General features: G+C 37.2%; 2 protein-coding genes across 2 annotated transcripts in view; one reads left to right on the forward strand and one right to left on the reverse strand.

Annotated features, from left to right (window-relative positions):
* The first annotated feature begins 371 nt into the window (after positions 1 to 371).
* The window catches only part of tbcd (tubulin folding cofactor D), a 38234-nt gene continuing 19885 nt past the window's right edge, over positions 372 to 18720 (forward strand). The window contains exons 1-20 of the mRNA XM_088342279.1: positions 372 to 880; positions 2547 to 2597; positions 2676 to 2773; positions 2866 to 2967; positions 3044 to 3190; positions 3626 to 3681; positions 4894 to 5026; positions 6641 to 6686; positions 7899 to 8031; positions 8134 to 8258; positions 8896 to 8956; positions 9042 to 9116; positions 9191 to 9282; positions 14798 to 14954; positions 16495 to 16552; positions 16628 to 16657; positions 16951 to 17036; positions 17121 to 17201; positions 17355 to 17428; positions 17545 to 17662. Coding sequence (XP_088198405.1) covers positions 631 to 880; positions 2547 to 2597; positions 2676 to 2773; positions 2866 to 2967; positions 3044 to 3190; positions 3626 to 3681; positions 4894 to 5026; positions 6641 to 6686; positions 7899 to 8031; positions 8134 to 8258; positions 8896 to 8956; positions 9042 to 9116; positions 9191 to 9282; positions 14798 to 14954; positions 16495 to 16552; positions 16628 to 16657; positions 16951 to 17036; positions 17121 to 17201; positions 17355 to 17428; positions 17545 to 17662 — 1973 coding nt within the window. The 5' untranslated portion in view covers positions 372 to 630. The remainder of the gene's footprint in view (positions 881 to 2546; positions 2598 to 2675; positions 2774 to 2865; positions 2968 to 3043; positions 3191 to 3625; positions 3682 to 4893; positions 5027 to 6640; positions 6687 to 7898; positions 8032 to 8133; positions 8259 to 8895; positions 8957 to 9041; positions 9117 to 9190; positions 9283 to 14797; positions 14955 to 16494; positions 16553 to 16627; positions 16658 to 16950; positions 17037 to 17120; positions 17202 to 17354; positions 17429 to 17544; positions 17663 to 18720) is intronic.
* znf750 (zinc finger protein 750) lies at positions 7691 to 14099 on the reverse strand. The gene is made up of 3 exons (XM_088342293.1): positions 13421 to 14099; positions 10931 to 12085; positions 7691 to 10204 (listed from the first exon to the last, which is right to left on the reverse strand). The coding sequence occupies exons 2-3, from the start codon at positions 12070 to 12072 to the stop codon at positions 9709 to 9711; spliced, it is 1638 nt and encodes a 545-aa protein (XP_088198419.1). The 5' UTR covers positions 12073 to 12085; positions 13421 to 14099; the 3' UTR covers positions 7691 to 9708.

Here is an 18720-nt window from a genome sequence, read left to right on the forward strand (position 1 = left end):
AGTGGCTGGTCCAAATTGTCCCTAGTTGTGAATGAGCGAGTGAATTGTCTGTCTCTATGTGCCCTGCGACTGGCTGGCAACCAGTTCAGGGTGTCCCCTGCCCACTCCCTGAAGATAGCTGGGATGGGCTCCACCACCCCCGCAACCCTACTGAGGATAAGCGGTGCTGATAATGAATGAATGAATTCCTGTCCCCACAAAAAATGTTTTGTATAGCTAATGTTATATTTTACTCGTTATTTTGTTGTTGTTTTGTGTTATTTGCAGCCCTTTGAGACTGTTTGTGATAAAGGGTTATACTGTACAAATAAACAAGACTTGTCCCCCACGGATAGTCTCAGTTGGAGCATGCGCTGTAAAAGGAGCAATTTGAGCTTCTTCGCTTTCCGTAGTGGCAGGGCTGGGCACTTGTTAAAGAATGACAGTACACTTAATTGGCAATATTCAGGATGTTTATTTCACGACTTTAAAATATTGTCGCTCAACCTAACGCTTAGTAGACAGTTTGTCACGATATATACACATATGTAAATTATTTGTCATGCCCCGAGCTATCTGAGCTAGTTTCGAATGCTAACAACAATAAGCTAGTTTGTACATCACACATTAAGCTTTTAGGATATCCACAACATGGCTTGTTCTGGGGATCAGAGACGTGAAACAAATTTATCAGTGATGGAGATTGGATGCACTAGCGATGACACAAGCAAAGGGGAGTTGGCGGAATCAGAAATTGGCTGCTCTGGGGATGGAGGAGAGTTGAAAACATGTGTGTTGGAGGGCTTCGCCGAGCGGGACATGATCGAGGTTCTCATCGCCAGTCTGCCCGACATCCATGAAGGATTGACCAGCCGCGAGTCAGCAACGGAGAAGTTCCTCGGTGAGCCTCGTTTTGTGTCAACAACAGTACACCGTCGACAGTTTATGTTCACGAACCAAAAAAATAATAAAAAAGAGACCGTTTACATTGGACGGGGTCACTCCACAAAACCAAAATATTGAGAGTGAATATCTAATAATCCAGTCAAGTCATGTTGTTTTGCATAGCCCTTAATCACAAAGAGTCTCAAAGGGCTACACAGACCACAGATTATTACAAACCACTGACTATTATTATTATTACACCATCGCCTGATCTTAAACCTACATGAGGGCAAGGAAAAACTCAAAAATAGCCAACCAACACCACTAATTCTGGGATTGTTTACATAAAGTCTCGCGTTTATTTGCTTCACAGTCCCATTTATTTGTTGACTGACTCAACAATTTGCAGTTTTTGTGACCAGTTCAAAGTCACCACAGAATATTAGTTAAATAACACCTAGGAGTGTGTAGTTGTTCTTTCTGCCTGTCAGCACTAGAGATCGGTCGGTTTTCGCGGTCAATGGGGACCAATGTTTGATATCAGTTTGTTAATAACCTATTGTATTTTTCGGGCATGCAGTCTTTCCGTCTTTATGAATACTCAAGCATATTCCTTATGAAGTTTGTCAGTAAACATGAATGGCTTGTAGAAAGTGCTGTTCTCAGATAAAACTTAAGCACAGCTATTTGTGCATGAACTTAAGCGGTCGTGTTGGTTTGAAAACCTCTGACCGTGACCTAAAACAAAATATACTTAAATAAAATATATTATTTTATTATTAACATTACTTTAGTGATTTAAGTATTATCAAATGTATTTATTTATTTATTTATTTTTGCAGCAAGTACATGGGGACTTTACTACATGGTGGTTCTTCCCAACAAAGCATCATTCTGTCAAATATTTTATTTGGTTCCTTAACTCTAAAACATCTCAACGATGCTGATGTTGTCAGTTTCTAAATCACAGTCCAGAAATTGGAAGAATTTGAAGGCGAAGGACCTAACGATGTCTCGCCTCGTGTCCTTTTTTTTACTGGGACCAGACCGAGTATTCGGACTTTGGAAAAAATAGACTTGGAGATAAGCAATGCGGTTGTGGACATTTTTTTTACAAAGTTTACAAATAAAGTTAAAACAGAATGAAAGTATAACAGAATGAACTCCGTACCGATTAATCAGGGAAATGCCCTCCTACCAAGAGGCCAGCCGTGTGCTCCCCTCAGAATTCATGCAAAAATGATTTGGCCCCCTCTCTTATAATAAAAAAGTTGTACATGCAGCATTACAGACACTCGGAAGTCAGACCTCACATTACAAAGCAAAAAAACGTAACTCCCTCTACATGATTGGTACCGCACATTGTTGAGTCTTCAAGGTTGTTTGATAAGACCATTGCTGTGAAAGTACACTGATATGAAATAATACATTCAGCAAGTACATACTTCACTAAAATATGTGGATAAATATGATGTGCATTTACAACAACTAAAATTAATAATGTGTTGATCAAAGTAATGATGTGTTAGTTACATAATAAAACTAATATAGCTGGAAAACTCATGCACTAGTGACAACATACTATGTGACCTATTTTAATAAGCTATTTTTTTTTTCAAAGTTTGTGGGAATAAAGAGTTCGGCAAAATTAAAAACGCCAAATGTTCTTGTTCACTCATCAGACACACTGAACCAATATCAAGATCAGCCTCATCTGCTGGACCCGCATTTGGGTGAGTTCTTACAAAAAAAGTTAATGAGAATGAGATGCAATCCAGCAGTTCAATTTAAATGCAATTATTATGTTTCAGAGTGGATGGTGAATGTGTTACTGAAATTTGTGAGGTGTGATGACTGCCCTTCTTCCCTTTTACATTTGAGCTTCAAGTTCCTCTATATAATTTGTAAGGTCAGTCGGTCATTAATACACACCCAAAATGTAGACGTGGTACCGTTCATATTTCCATTTTACTTAGCTACTTAGTTTTTTTTTCTGCCCAGGTGCGAGGTTATAAAATCTTTATACGGCGTTTGCCCCATGAAGTAGCTGATGTGGAGCCGGTTCTTTCATTATTGTCCAAGCAGGACCCAACGGACACAGAGGTATCGTCAATATAATAGAGCAAGTGTTTGTTTTTTCAAGAAAATATTGTTTCTGAACATTCTTCCTCTCGTATAGACATGGTCAACACGCTATATTCTGCTACTTTGGCTGTCCATGACCTGCCTCACACCGTTTGATCTTACGCGCCTTGATGGAAATCTGCAAAGCGAAGATGGCCAAACCAGAGAGCCTATCATGAACCGCATCCTTGCTATTGCTAAGGTAAGGCAAGCTTAGCTGATTCTGATGCATCTTTACACTGTGCTCTTTAAGTTCCTTCTTTGGCCTGATTTCTCTCCTGTGCAAACTGAGGTGGTCTGCTGTCAATTTTTAAAACCCTGTCCAAAACACATATTTGTTGTGAAAATTGGTGCAAGTAACACACTTTTTTTTAATGTCATGCTATCATATATCAAACCCTCCAAAGATTCAAGTCGTAAATAGCCCCTAACTTAAAATAATTTCATTAATTTATGTTTAGAGGTTTTTTTTTAGGTTTCGGTCTACTTTCAAGGCTCAACTTTTTATGTAAATGTTTGAGTTCTGATGTAATTAATAACGCTCATGTATGCATCAAATATTCAACAGTATTTACAATCAACAAAAGTTTTTTAAAAAGTTAAAATAGTTGTAACAGTGGCTTTTTTCCCTTTGCAGTTATATCTTGGTGTCAGTGATGGCTGCAGGCTTGCTGCATCTGTGTTGGTATCAAAGTAAGTAATTGATCAATCATGAAAAGACTGATATGTTCTAAATGTGAATTTCCCTTTGGGGATGAACAAAGTATCTATCTATCTATCTATCTATCTATCTATCTATCTATCTATCTATCTATCTATCTATCTATCTATCTATCTATCTATCTATCTATCTATCTATCTATCTATCTATCTATCTATCTATCTATCTATCTATCTATCTATCTATCTATCTATCTATCTATCTATCTATCTATCTATCTATCTATCTATCTATCTATCTATCTATCTATCTATCTATCTATCTATCTATCTATCTATCTATCTATCTATCTATCTATCTATCTATCTATCTATCTATCTATCTATCTATCTATCTATCTATCTATCTATCTATCTATCTATCTATCTATCTATCTATCTATCTATCTATCTATCTATCTATCTATCTATCTATCTATCTATCTATCTATCTATCTATCTATCTATCTATCTATCTATCTATCTATCTATCTATCTATCTATCTATCTATCTATCTATCTATCTATCTATCTATCTATCTATCTATCTATCTATCTATCTATCTATCTATCTATCTATCTATCTATCTATCTATCTATCTATCTATCTATCTATCTATCTATCTATCTATCTATCTATCTATCTATCTATCTATCTATCTATCTATCTATCTATCTATCTATCTATCTATCTATCTATCTATCTATCTATCTATCTATCTATCTATCTATCTATCTATCTATCTATCTATCTATCTATCTATCTATCTATCTATCTATCTATCTATCTATCTATCTATCTATCTATCTATCTATCTATCTATCTATCTATCTATCTATCTATCTATCTATCTATCTATCTATCTATCTATCTATCTATCTATCTATCTATCTATCTATCTATCTATCTATCTATCTATCTATCTATCTATCTATCTATCTATCTATCTATCTATCTATCTATCTATCTATCTATCTATCTATCTATCTATCTATCTATCTATCTATCTATCTATCTATCTATCTATCTATCTATCTATCTATCTATCTATCTATCTAATAAAATTTTAGTAAATAAGAATAGTCCTTGCTTTTCAACTGCAATGGGAATATGTGGCCTGTAGAGGGTAGCATAGTGTTACTAATACCAATACATTATTTTACGCCAATCTTGTTACTGTATCTTTGTTCCACCGGTCTCAACAGATTCATGTCAAGACCTGATGTGCTCAAAAAGTGCCTTGGAAATTTCTTGGACTGGAGCCTCGCCACTATATGCCAAAATAATGACGAATCCCTGGACTCCATTAGGGTGCTTGATGGCGCTCTTCAGTCACTGGTAAACAAAAAAACACTTAAACGCATCACTAGTCCTGTCTGTGTGCCCTGCAAATTTGTTGTGCCTTATAATGATCCAATTAAATCTTGGGTTGCTACGATGGCTTTTCATATGCAGGAAATGTGTGTAATAGTTTTTTTAAATTACATTTTTTAGTCAATTCACAACCCAGCCCACTGTGCTTAGCCATTCAGAGGTTCAAAATTTGTAAAAAAACAAAACACTTGTAACTTGTTTAATGCACATCCAAAGAGATCTATTCCAGTGATAGTTGAATTTTTTTTTGGAATTGAATTGTCTTTATTGTTATTGTTATCAACGTTCTGACACATTGTATGCAACTGAATTGGACATGGCACTCCAGGGTAAACATTTAATAAATACTTTAAAAAGAAAAAAAAAATACAATTTAGTACCTAGAGACTAGCCTAAGTTATGATAATAATGCAATGTTCGTGAATAACAAAGAACAGTGCATGATAACAATAACATACATGAATTCCCACATTTTTGCATCAGTGGAAATATTAAGAGACAGTTTGTAATTTCACCATGTTTTCAATAGATATGGAGACATTTTGGTTTCTTTGTTGCTTGTGCTTAAAAATGACCAGTTTTAACCCTACATGTACAATTTAGAGCACATCATGGTGCAAAAACATGTATTTCCCAATCTTTATTTTTTTTACGTTACATTTCATTGTTCATTTATAAACATTCAGAGAGTTCCACCTTGTTAGAGTAATATTTGTTATGCAACATGTTAAATGAAACATTTAACAATGTATTTTTTTCTTATTTTGCGTCATGTTTATTTTCTTTTCTTCATTTGTATCATTTATTTAATGAAAATATCATCAAATGAACTTCCCAAAGGTGCAACTTTTACTCCAGTGGAAAAACATTTATGTTCTTTTCAAAATGCAAGGCCTATTTTTAGTTAAAATATGCACCCCCCCCCCCCCCCCCCCCCACACACACACACACACCTGATAACAAGCACATAGTTTCAATTATTTTATTCCAGACCCAATGATGTATAAAATCATGACTTTTGTATGTCTTCGGGTATTTAACAAGTGCTAAATGCAAACTTGCTGGACAAAAATCTGCAATTAAACAGTTTATCAAGTGGAAATATTGAGCTTTATTCTCACAATATAAACCATTGATGTCTGAATATCTTAATAAATTACATATCATTGACATGCTTTTATAAATAAAACTTTATATACAAGTATTTAAGACATGTTAGATTCCTCCCTCAAATTTTAAAGTTACGTAAAATAATCCAACATGTCAAAATGTCTTCCTCACTGACAAATATTCTTTAAAGATGGAATTCTCAACTGTCATTGTGATGTTAATCACACTGCAAGTCAGTGCGTTTAATGTCACAGGAAAATGCATTAAACTTGAATAACGTGTTCTGTTCACGTCTCCCTGCTGTGTAGCTGCATTTAATGCATATAACTACTCTATTCCCTAGTTATGTTTTAACATCATGGATTTTCATTCATATTATTTGGTAAAAATGATTAGGATTCACATCGGTTTCAGACACACAAAAAACGGTTAAGACTCTTCATATGGATTTTATTTGTCTTCCAACAGGCAATGCTCTTTCAACATGGAAAGCGGGAAGACCTGCTGCAGCACGGTTGTTTTTTCTTTGATACAGCAATACTAGGACAGTGGAAGACAAATTTTCTTGTGAATTATTTCTGAGGAAACACAAGACTTGTATTATGTGTTTTGAAGTGAAGGAACTTATTTACCCTTGTAGAGAAATAGGTGCTTTCAACTACTGGAAGCATTGAAAGACACAGGGGATTGGGCATATTAAGAATATTTTAGTTAATATAAGTTTGCATCTGTTTCTTGAGGAATGTTTCTGAATAAATACTTCCTGCCTACGGGCTGTAGTTTTGGGGCCCGGCTGTACAAGGTAGTTTAAGATGTGAGAAAAAACGGAATAGTTCGTAACTAACATTGTGTTGTGCAAGCAAACTGTCTACTATTTAGAGGGTAAATAACATTTTTATGTTGATGGTTATGACCCCTGCCCACAAAACATATCAGAGCCCAAGTGCAAACTTTATCTGGGTGTCCTCATAATATGACACCAACTTGCATAACATGGTTGACATTCTTTCTGCACCTACAAAGGCAAAGTATTCTGGTCTCTATTGTAACATTTAAAAATGTCGTGCCTAGTAAAGTAAGGCACTCATTCGTCGAAAAAACAAACACTCACGAAGTGTGTTGGTATTTTGTCGTTTGGTCCCTCTTTACTTCTCCTTAGTCGTAGACATAGGGCTCCAAATATTCTCAAACAGTGAGGATCAATCGTTCCTCCATTCTTAAAAGTTCCCCCATGGCCACTAGTTTGACTTGTTTGTGGTTTGAAGCATAATTCTTACGTGAGGTAGATGGCTCCTGTTGAATATTCTGTATGTGTATTGCTGTTGCCAAAACGCAGAAAGTGGATTTGATTGATCTCGGTCGTTTGCGAGGAAAGGACCCTTGCTTTCAACAAGGTTGTACCGCCTAACATTCAACTGCACCCACTAGTGTGAATCAAACTGACTTTGATTTAATCACTTTTCTTCATCACTGGAGTGGTGTCTAAGAAAAATAGAACCTTTTTTCTTTTACGGCTTATTACTAAATGAACCCCGGCTGGTACCCGGCTACACCCCAGCCTTTAGAGACCCCTTGTAAAAGATCACCAGGGGTGGGGGATAAATTGCTTTTGCTATCTATTTGTCAGAGGTTAAGGCATTCTTGAGAAAATACCTGTCACCACTAATATATAAAAATATATTTTGCCCAAAGAAAACTGAACAATTGTGTCCTTGTTCAATTTTAGCACCTAGCGTTTTGAGGTGCCTGGAAGAAAAGCATCTGTTGAATAGCAGCCAATCCACGCTGAGGAAGCTCAACATCAAACTGATCCAGCGAATTGGTCTCACATACCTGAAACCTCGTTTGGCCCCTTGGAGGTAAGAAGCAAACTTCATTAGGGGCAAGGCAGTGATAAGGGGGGAACTATGGGTCAAGGAATTGACAGATTTTTTTTGTTTTTGAAAATTATTTGAAAATAGGTACCAGCGAGGAAGCAGGTCCATTGCATCAACTCTTTTGACCACTAAAGCCACAAATTCCTCCAACAAGACAACACAAGGAGAGGAGGATTATGATATTCCAGAAGAGGTGGAGACTGTTATAGGTGAGATTTTAACTCGGGCTGGATTTAAAGTCTCGGGATTTATGTCACACTTAAATCAGATGTATTGCTTTTAGGTGACACTATTGCCATGGAAATCCCATCCACAAAAACCCTGAATATGAATGAATGTTGCTCTTATACCCCTTATCTGTATCTGGGGTGACATACTGCCTAAGCACCTATTTTGAATCTACGTACAGCAAAACCGAAGACAAATTAATAGTAGCCATTGAAAAAAATGCTAAGGTTATTGCAATTGAATTGGTCTCTAATTTATAGGGCTTTTCAACATCTTAAAGGCCTTGAATTGCTTCACATCCATCACCCATTGAATGACCGATAATGCATCAAACATTTCGTTCAAGGGTACTTCGCATAGTCCTTGGCTTGAGCTTGCAAAATTTTGGTTATGTAAACCCATTGAAGTCATGTTTTACTTTCCTAAATTTTCCATCAAAATTATCTGACCAAATTCATCATTTACACAAGTATCATATTATTTATATTTGGAAATGTCCCATTGACACAATTGAAGGTCCTTAAATTTGTGTTTGTCTTCAAAGGTCTTTTAATTTACATATTGCAAGTTATAAGTCTCAAGCTGTGTGCAGTAAATAACCCAATAATGTGTCCTTAGAGCATCTACTGGTTGGATTAAAGGATAAGGAAACAATAGTGCGTTGGTCTGCAGCAAAGGGGTAAAATGTTTTGTTTTTTTAATAAAGCATTTATTCATCTTTTTGAGTTTGATTGTACATTAACTGGTTGTGTAAATCCTTTCAGAGTTGGGAGAGTTACCGGTAGGCTTCCCAAGGAGCTGGCTGATGAAGTAGTGGCCTCCGTGCTGGATTGCTTCAGGTAGAAGCTACATCGGATGGAAACCTCTTTCTATTATACTGCTACTTTACCCACCTGCTGTATTCCTGTCAAAGCTTCCAGGAGACAGACAATTGGCATGGAGGCTGCCTAGCTCTTGCGGAACTTGGCAGGAGAGGTCTCCTATTGCCCTCCAGATTAACCGATGGTAAATTATCATCAGTATCCTAAAAGGCAATTTTAATACGTATTACATTCTGTTTTATTCACATTCTTCAAAAACTGGTTTCATATATAAAAAGGCCTGTAAAAATTAATAGTAATAAACAATATGCTATTTATTATTATAAATGCAACAAAATGTTGCCAAAGGGCCACTCTTGTCCAAACACAGTTCTTCAACTCATTTTAATTTCCTATGGCGCTGTACCTTGAAATACAGTATCACTACTCTTTTGTCCTCAGCACCAAAAATGGATTGCTGTGCTTTTAGTCTAATAATGGAGGATCGTCCAACATACTGCTAATTACCCTTCCCCACAACTCATAAAAAAAATATCCACGCATACTGTGATTATGCGGAGTTTCATCGTCTATGCGCTAGATGTGCTTTTAAGTGGCCAGCCCAAAATCCTTAGTAGAAATGAGACCTCCTTTTCACAGACCTGGCGACCATTTTTCTTTTCTTTTGTTTGTGCTTGTTGTTGGATTTAGTTTGGGTTTCTTTAAGTCGTTTTGTACCAATTTTATACTCAGTCTTTTCGGTTGAGCCAGTAACTTGGTCTCTGTTGTCCTTGTGATCCTTTGCTCGCTGACGTGCAGGCTCCAAGTGCCGCGAAGCGGGGTTTGAGCTTGCGGCAAGCTGACAGAGCGCCAGTGCTGCTCTTTGCCTCAGGTCACATGTTTCATCATCAGTGTAGTTGCCATCTTCGGAATATTTGGTGGGAGGAGAGCGGAAACTGAGATTTAGCGGGACCTCTGCACCTTGTGCCTCCTCTGTGTCTGAGATGTTATGGTTTCTTGTCGAGAGGTTTAAAGGCGCCAAAGTTACTTTGTCGCTGTCGTCTTGTTTTGAGGTGTCTTCCAAACATAATTTGGTCTCTCTGGAATAAATGCTGCTCTCCGGTAATCTGTTGATTAGATGAATATAGTGATTCACAGTGAACATTTAACCTTTAAAATTGCAGCAACATAATTATTTTTTTACAGTGTTCCGTCGTTTATCCTGGTTTCCATCACAGTTCCAAGGCTTAAAGAGTTGGTTACTTTTACAGAATACTGAAATAGACATTAATGTGGAAAAGGAGCGGCAAATAAAATTACTAAACTTTTTTTAAACTTATTTTGCACTTGGTTGGGTTATTTTTTTACCCATCAAAATTGCACAAAAAAGGGTTTTCTACAGTGTTCTGTCGTTTTTCTTTGATTCTTTCACAGTTAAAAACTTCGATTGCGCTTTTATTTAACATAAATGGCATGGGTTGGCAACCCAAAATATTGAAAGAATAAAATTGAACCCAAAATTTTAAAAAAAACATTTTTAAAACCGCAGAAAATAAAAGCTTTATATAGGCCGTATAAAGGAGTCAACACATACTGTGTATATATACACACATATATATATATATATATATATATATATATATATATATATATATATATATAAAATGGAAAATGTTTTTGATACCGTTCTCTGTATTAATCTTTGACAGAACAAATAACAGATGAATCATTATCTAATTACCGGTAGTTGTTTGAAAAAAAGGTTCAACATTTGATGTGAAAATTATGGCCATTTAGTTATTAGGTCAAACATAGAAAACTGATTGCCTTTTTTGAATGGAAGATTTTCTTACCCCGTTTCAACAAGTAGAGTTCCAAGCTGCAGCAAGCTTTCAGCAGTGTCTTTACGTGTGGCGTCAGCGTGACTGTTTTGCTGATCGCCCAATGACTGTCTGTGATCCAGCCCATTATGGTGTGGTGCCTCCACTCCATCCCTACGTGTGTCTCCTGCCTGACCGGGTCTGTCGGGGGAGCCGAGAGCTGAAAAGCCTTCCTTTGGGCTCATTCGGATTTCATTGTCTTCACTTTGCCTAAGCTGCTCTTTTTCACCAAAATGATGGTGACCGGATTGCGTATATAATTTGGAGTCTTTAGCATTGAGGGCTTGCCCGTACCAGTCCATAGGGAAGTGTCTTAAAAGCTCATTTGATCTGTACAATGTGTACTGTAATGGCTGTCCTGCAGTCAATGGGTTGCAGTATTGATACAGATAAGGGGAGAAGAGTGAAGTAGGAGGCTGTGCAAGGACCTGTGTTACCAGTGGCCTGTGGGGACTTTGAAAGTCAATTTGCAGATGGGAAGAATTTTTCTCATTTGTCTGATGACTTTCCGGCCGGTAGTAGGAAGAATAGTAAGGTCTGAGGTAAGAAGAGTAGTCTGGACGTAAGGGAGTGGGGTATTGCTCAAGAGTCCAGGGAAATGTTGGACTCTCAAATGAAGGAATAGAAGTTTGTTTGCTGTCAGGCAGTAGCTTCGATGACTTAAATGTTTCCACAGCTTCATGGTTGGGTGTTACAGTGGAAAAGGCAGACGGACGAGGCAGTGATTTTGCTTTGTCTGCTGGAACGTCGTTTGTGTTTATCCAAGTCAGGCTTTCCTTCTCCACCAGAGTGTCACCCTCAACGTCTATCTCCTCCTCAGGATCACTTATCTGTGCTGTGTTCTCCTCCTCAGAATCCTTTTCTGTTACTATTGCGTTCTTAGATTTCACAGGAATTGTTTTCGTTTCAGTTTTGAGATGGTGAACTGTCTGACAGTTTTTCTGTGACATCAGGGAGATGGAATTTTTGCACAGATTGTATTTCATGTGGTTGAAGAGGTGGGACTTCTCATTACAAGTGAAAGGGCACTGGAAACACTGGTACTTGAATGGTTTTCCTGGCGGGCGGGGAATGTAGTGAGGCCTTTTAGGCTTCCGTTCTTGAGCAGTGGCCATTGCAATCCAATTCCTTAATTTTAATAGAAAAAACAGAAGTAAACAAATGTGATTTCAGTATTGCATAAAAAGCCAGCACTACCCAACTGTTATATTCTACTAAAAAAGCTATACTGATCTCACATTCTTACATCAATATAGATCTATCTTCAAATTGCTTTGGACCACTGAATGGGTGCAATCAATGTATTAGCCTTTTACTGTAAAATATTGGATTTCATATGATGAATGTACAATTGTATGGCCTTGCAAAAGTTAAACACCACCAGCCAAAACATCAGGTTGTTTTTTGTCTTATTCAAACCTGATGCTATCTTCATTGAGTCAGACAAATGGGTGGAAAAATGCATTTTCTTTGAAAGACACACTGGAAAATAATTTCTGAGTACACAAGCCAACAAATAAGTTTTATCTGTTTGCTGAAAGTTTCACCCTAGCCTAAAGGCATTGGGAAATATTTGTTTTTACCAACACAATTGTTTGAATAGTCTCTCCAAAATCTCTAGTTGCCCAAAACCTCACACCTTGAGGCTAGTGTATTTTCTACAACTGCGCCTCTAAACAGGTTGGATACCAAACAGAGCCACTCTTGCATATGCAAATACATATGTATGGCATTCATTTGCATAAGTCCACTACTTGTTTTTTTGCTTGATTGGCGGCTATGTGTTGTTCCTCTCCCTGGGCCCAGTTTTTGTACACCTGTACGCCCATTCAAATGTCACTCAACACATCGGTTAGGCAATGCCAAAGGTGCTACTCAGATTTAGCATTAATGTCGCAGATGTACGCAGGGCAGGCTGAAACCTGCTACTTTTTTAAACTAACTGCCCCCTGTGTGGGAACAGACAGGCACCTGCTTCTGATGACGACGACACCTGCAAGATGCATGTTGCTGACATTCAAAATAAGGTCATGAGGTGTCATTGGCTGAAAGTAATACCATTTGTTAAGATTATTGTTGTATCCCTTCATATTTCATGATAACTTTTACTTGAGTTTTTTTTGTGCACATCAAGTTGGCTCTCGGGGCCGTGTGGGGGAACCTGCCTGTTATGCGATGTTGCAAGAAGTTGTCGCTCAAGTTTTACCGCTCCCTTCCTAAGAACGCCAATTAGTGCTACAAAATACATTTTCACCAAAATGTTTGCTTTATCTGCACCACTATGTGTAACTTAAAAACATAACAAATCTCAACTTCAGTAAATTTCTATTTTCAATGTGAATTCTGTAATAAAATTCGTAGGAGAATAACAACCGTACCGCATCAGTCACCACCATGATTTTTAAACGTAAACATTTTTAGTGGGATGAGATTATTCCAGATAGATTTGGGAATCATTTTTACCTGCTCTTGAAATGTTGCAGTACTTGACAAGCAGCTCCTCAGTCGGTCAGCGATATCTCCTGCTAGTAGGACTTCAGCGAGTGTGTGTATGGGTCTAAGCCAGAATGTGTGAACTCTTTTCATATTAGTTGTGTGGTGAGTTTGTCGTTGTGAGCTGTTGTCTTATTCTTCTGGGTGGGGCTTCAGTCCAAACAGCAGCACCCTCGGGCAACATCAATCTTCCTGATATTAGCCAAGCCTCGAGCAACGATTTGCATGATGTGCCCTCAGCCAGTCATGGTCGTTGTTACAGGCCTCTATTAGCAAAACTGGGGCTGGAAGTAAGTACATTGTACCTTATTGAGATGTAGTAATAGGAAGCAGTCATACCTGTGTTTGTTTTTTAGCATGTCTAAATTAAGCTGTTTTAACTGATGTTTTTGACGTTCCTTTCTTTAGATATTTATATTGTTTAATTTTATACAGTTAAATTATCTACATCAGAGTTTTTTTTTGTGACAACACCACATGTCATTTGACTCAATGTAGCTATTTATAGAGCATTTTGAATTACAATCACTACAAACAATTACATGAAAAATCAGGTCGGTGTTTCAATTTAGAAAATTAAATACGAGCAATTATTGGTGAATAAGCTCAGCAGTGCTTGGAAGTTCAATTTGAAGAGTGTTGGACCTCTCTGAGCTTTCATTTGGGTAAGTCATTGATATCGCTATGGTGAATTTTTACCGCTGACATGATGCAACAAAGGGATGTACAGATACATAAACTCAGACCATGGCGGTGGGATATGACCATCTATGGTTATTCAGACCAGACAAAAAAAAGATATACAATAATGGGAATTTTTATATTTTGTAATTAACTTTTTTTTTCATACGAGGCATGATCATTACTGCCACAAATATTTTTCTTGATGTGATTGTTTTGTATTCATGGCCCGCAAATCAATTGACCTCAATTGTAAGGGATATGTGACTACTCACACTAGGTATTGTAGTGCCATTACATGTATTTTTACATTAAAAAAAGCTATTTATATGAGTTTCTTTTTAAACATTACTGTATGTATTATATTTGGAAATGTATCAAATCCAAAGTAAGTACAGAGAGGAATAGTTTGTTGGTTGGATCCCTTAACCACAAAGGTTGTAGGGGCACCATTTTCTGTGGTGTGTCTTGGGCAAGTACAGCCTGGTGGCGTACATCCCTCTCCAGGCCAACATATGTTTCCACCCAGTCACGGTACTTAATATATCTGGGAAAAAAAATAATGGCTTTACTGTAATGTCTGTGTAGGTTTTTGACCTTGCTCCAGTTACATGCAACCCTAATTGGGACAATGAAGCTGACTTTAGACTATTTTATCTTTGGCAGTGGTGCCACTCATCATCAATGCTCTGACCTACGATGAAAAAAGGGGTGCATGCAGCATTGGCTCTAATGTCCGGGATGCGGCCTGCTACGTGTGTTGGTCATTCGCCAGGGCATATGATCCCAAAGAGCTCCAACCTTTTGTCAATCAAATTGCAGGGTAAGAATGATGCATCTCTCGTCCCAACAGAAAAGCACTACAAAGTTTTGACCCAACTTGAAAGCACCATCAATAATTATGCCTTCTCAAATATGTGTCATCAAAGACAGTCAATGTTAGTGAAACTAAAATGCGTTTTAATAATACACTTGTTTCCCATGTGCAGCTTACAAAAATAATATGTTTCAGATAATTGCTTTCAACTCTTTGAGCTGGATAATAGAATTAGGGTGTTATGGAATTTGACTTCATTATCTTTAAATGATAAGTTGTAAAAATCTGCAGACATGAAGCAAAATAATGCATTAACAGATGCTCAAAAGGTTTTCATGCAATATAGTAAAAAACATTTTTTTAAATGTGGAACATACCTGATTAGAACACAATTAAACAACATGTCTGAATTGACAAGGTTTACAACAAAAATAATATGCTCGAGTCTTTATCTTACCTTTTCTAACACACATTAACATTTGAATGCGGAGGAGAAATTCCTCTCTAATTTCACAGTGTTTAACCCAGAAATCTTTTGATTTTGAAAGTTGTGGTCAACATAAAAAACATTTAATTATAAAGAAAAAACAGCAAAATTTCTTTTTGTCTATTATTTAATCTAAGACGACACAACCGGTGAAATGGTGTCACGCCATTTAATATTACTCGAGCGACTTGTTAAAACCAGTGGCAGGTGACTCCGCAGTGTTGGTTTAATCCCGTGTGTGGCAGTGTTTGTAGCACCATTCGCTCCCACTGTTTCCGTGGACAGGATCGCCAGGTTTCGCTTGTTCTTCTGAGTTTCGGTCACTGTTTTGGCAGCGGCTTTTTGACAAGCTGGTTCCTGCTCCAATTGATGACACGGAAAGAGAAACTGACACAACGTGAAGCCTTTGTCTCAGACTCCCGACAGTTAGACGTAATCTTAGTTTACGCACAATTACTTATCTGCAGTGTAATGGGGACTAACGTTTTTCTTTCCCTTGGGTCGAGGGTAGTTACAAAAAGGCAAAACTGTCAACTGTCCAAGCTCTTTGGAGTACACAAAAGCAGTTATTGCGATATACACACTCTCCCAAATGCCACTCCTTAGTTAGTACTAATACTACTACAAGTAGTAGTAGTAGTAGTTGTAAGACTACTAATGATACCTATAGACTGATACTTCCCATGGATCTCTAACGTATTGTTCTGGTCCAGGGGGATTAATGGATACATGACGATGTCTTGAGTATATCTATTTTGAATTAGCAACCACTATTTACTCTTTTTTTATTGCCTTTAACATCTTGAGCATTACTTGGTGTGATAACAAGCTAACTTTACTAAGCTAAAGGTTTCTACAAAGTTCATTTAAATTATATTCTCTCTTCATTGGCTTTTTATATTAACTTTGTCATAGACTCACTTGAGCATTTATGTAATACATGCATTTTGTCAATTGCTTAAACAGTTTAGAGTTTTGAGAAAATAATTCCTCACACAGCTCTGATAGTCGTTCATATGTACTAGATGAAATTCTGAAATATATATATTTTTTCTGCAGCTCTTTGCTAGTTACAACCGTGTTTGATCGAAATGTGAGCTGCCGCAAAGCCGCTTCAGTAAGTCCCTTATTATATCTTGCATTATTTATGCATTCTTTTTATTCACTTTTTATTTCCGCCTTTTTTTCACAGGCTGCTTTTCAGGAAAATGTTGGCAGACAGGTCAGTGATCGCATTATTGACTACAACTGAAATATATGGCATAATGTTTTTTTTGTCTACCTAAAATAATTTGGGCTGCTGTGAGTGATATTGGGGCTTGTCCGCACTTTTGCATGTGAAGAAGTGTGGACCCAGACATTTTTGTGGGTTAAGAGGGGCTATTTATCTGGACTTGGCATTTTAGAATGAACAAAGGTTAAATGACTGGAATCTGGCTCACTCGTGTCTATTGATCCACCACTTGAATCAAAAACAGAAAATAAAAAACGCAAGTGTTTTGTATTTGTCCACAGGGTATGTTTCCCCACGGCATTGATATTGCGACCGCAGCAGATTATCATGCCGTCGGGATTCGTAACCACTGCTACCTTATCACAAGGTAAGGAATTGCTAGAAGTGAGAGTGATGATAGTGCAAGGTATTCCAAATGAAAATGTACATTTGTTTATGTTGTCTCTTCTAGTGTTTACATTGCCAGTTTTCCTGAGTACACAAAAGCCATGATTGACCATTTGGTCGTCAAGAAGGTCAACCACTGGGATAGGTACGATTCAGTGATGTTTTTATTTCTTCAAAAACGTACTAGAATTTTTTCCTTTTAAGTTTGTACCGTATAACTGTGAAATAATCTTTTAAATCTGTTTCCATTAGCAATAGCACTGATTTTTTTTGGCATCTTCTCTTATTTGATTTTCAGTGCCATTCGAGAGCTCACTTCAAAAGCACTCCATAACCTGACACCTCAGGCACCTAATTACATGGCTACTTCTGGTAAAATAAATTATCATATGTTTATTTCTGGGCCTTGATGGGCCGCATTTTTTTGTGAAATTGGGTAACTATTTGTGATTTAAAGAACTGTATCAACCTATGTTTGCCTTCCACAGTTCTCCCACAGCTCTTGAACATGGCCGTGGCTTCGGACCTTCAAGGTCGCCATGGAGCTATTTTGGCATGTGCGGAGGTGACACACGCACTGTATGAATTAGGCCTCCAAACAGACAGGTAGATGCCTAAAACACAACAAGGAATTTATTATAGAGAGGCTTCTCTAAACGGGTCATGAATATTAAAATGTAATTGTGTGTGAAATCAATTAATGTTTTTCAGTATTGATAGTTTCCACGTGACGTCACGGACATCCCCGAATGTAAACAGCCGGCCATATTGAATGGGTCTACCAGACGCGGTTTTAATGTTGTCATGGGTCTACATTAATTTCTTGGGCTGTTTAAATGAAAGAGGAATGTGTAATGCATTGTTTTTTTGACTTTGTCTTTTTTTTTCTAAGTACCTAGGAGATAGTTGGTGCGCCCCATAAATCCTAGGTGAAAATATTGCACCATGTTCTGGCCAGAAAAAGCTCCAAAGAAAACCACATGTGTCCTTTGCTGAAAGCCTAAACAAAAAAAATTCCACTCTTATCCAGTGAGTGGAGCGCAAACATACGCTCCAGATTAGCGCAATATGACCCCCTGGGATGGACCATGCTAAAACGCCTTGCCAATGATCAGTGTTGGGCACGTTACTTTAAAAAAAAAATTGTTATAGTTTCTCACTACTCCAAAAACTGCGCGAGTAAATGAGTTACTCTACAGTAAAAGTAACAAGTTAGTCAAGTCATTTGAATAGAGAAGAACAGACAGGTAGTCGTTTTGTAGAGTTTTGTCATACTTAATGCACCTCCCCATAAACACATTTATCCTACATTTGACATGGAACAGAAATAAAAAGTAAACAACACAATAACATAACAATCAACAGTAAGCAATATAAAGTGAATTAAATAAATTAAATCTAACTCGATTGGTCGATTGTAGAGATAGGGATTCCAACTCTTTTTAGAGAACGAGGAAAAGGGGAAAAATAAAGCAAAATTAACACTTAAATGTTAACACTGAAAAACACAGAAAACAAATAAAAAATTATTTTTAAATCTACAAAGAAATAGTCACAATAAAAAACAATTGTAACCTTTTTTATACTTAAGAAATTCAAAGTCAACAGCACAGAATCGCTGAAAAAAATAGCGCCTCCAAGGGAACCGCTTCTTGATTTAGTGG

The sequence above is a fragment of the Urocampus carinirostris genome, chromosome 1, assembly GCF_059441175.1.
Source record: "Urocampus carinirostris isolate Australia breed hairy pipefish chromosome 1, RoL_Ucar_1.0, whole genome shotgun sequence".
NCBI classification, from domain to species: Eukaryota; Metazoa; Chordata; class Actinopteri; order Syngnathiformes; family Syngnathidae; genus Urocampus; species Urocampus carinirostris.

Coding starts and splice junctions, on each gene's coding strand:
- znf750 (XM_088342293.1), bottom strand. CDS start 12,072: ATGGCCACTGCTCAAGAACGGAAGCCTAAAAGGCCTCACTACATTCCC. Junction 10,205..10,930: donor ACTCTACTTGTTGAAACGGG/GTAAGAAAATCT, acceptor TCTAATCAACAG/ATTACCGGAGAGCAGCATTT.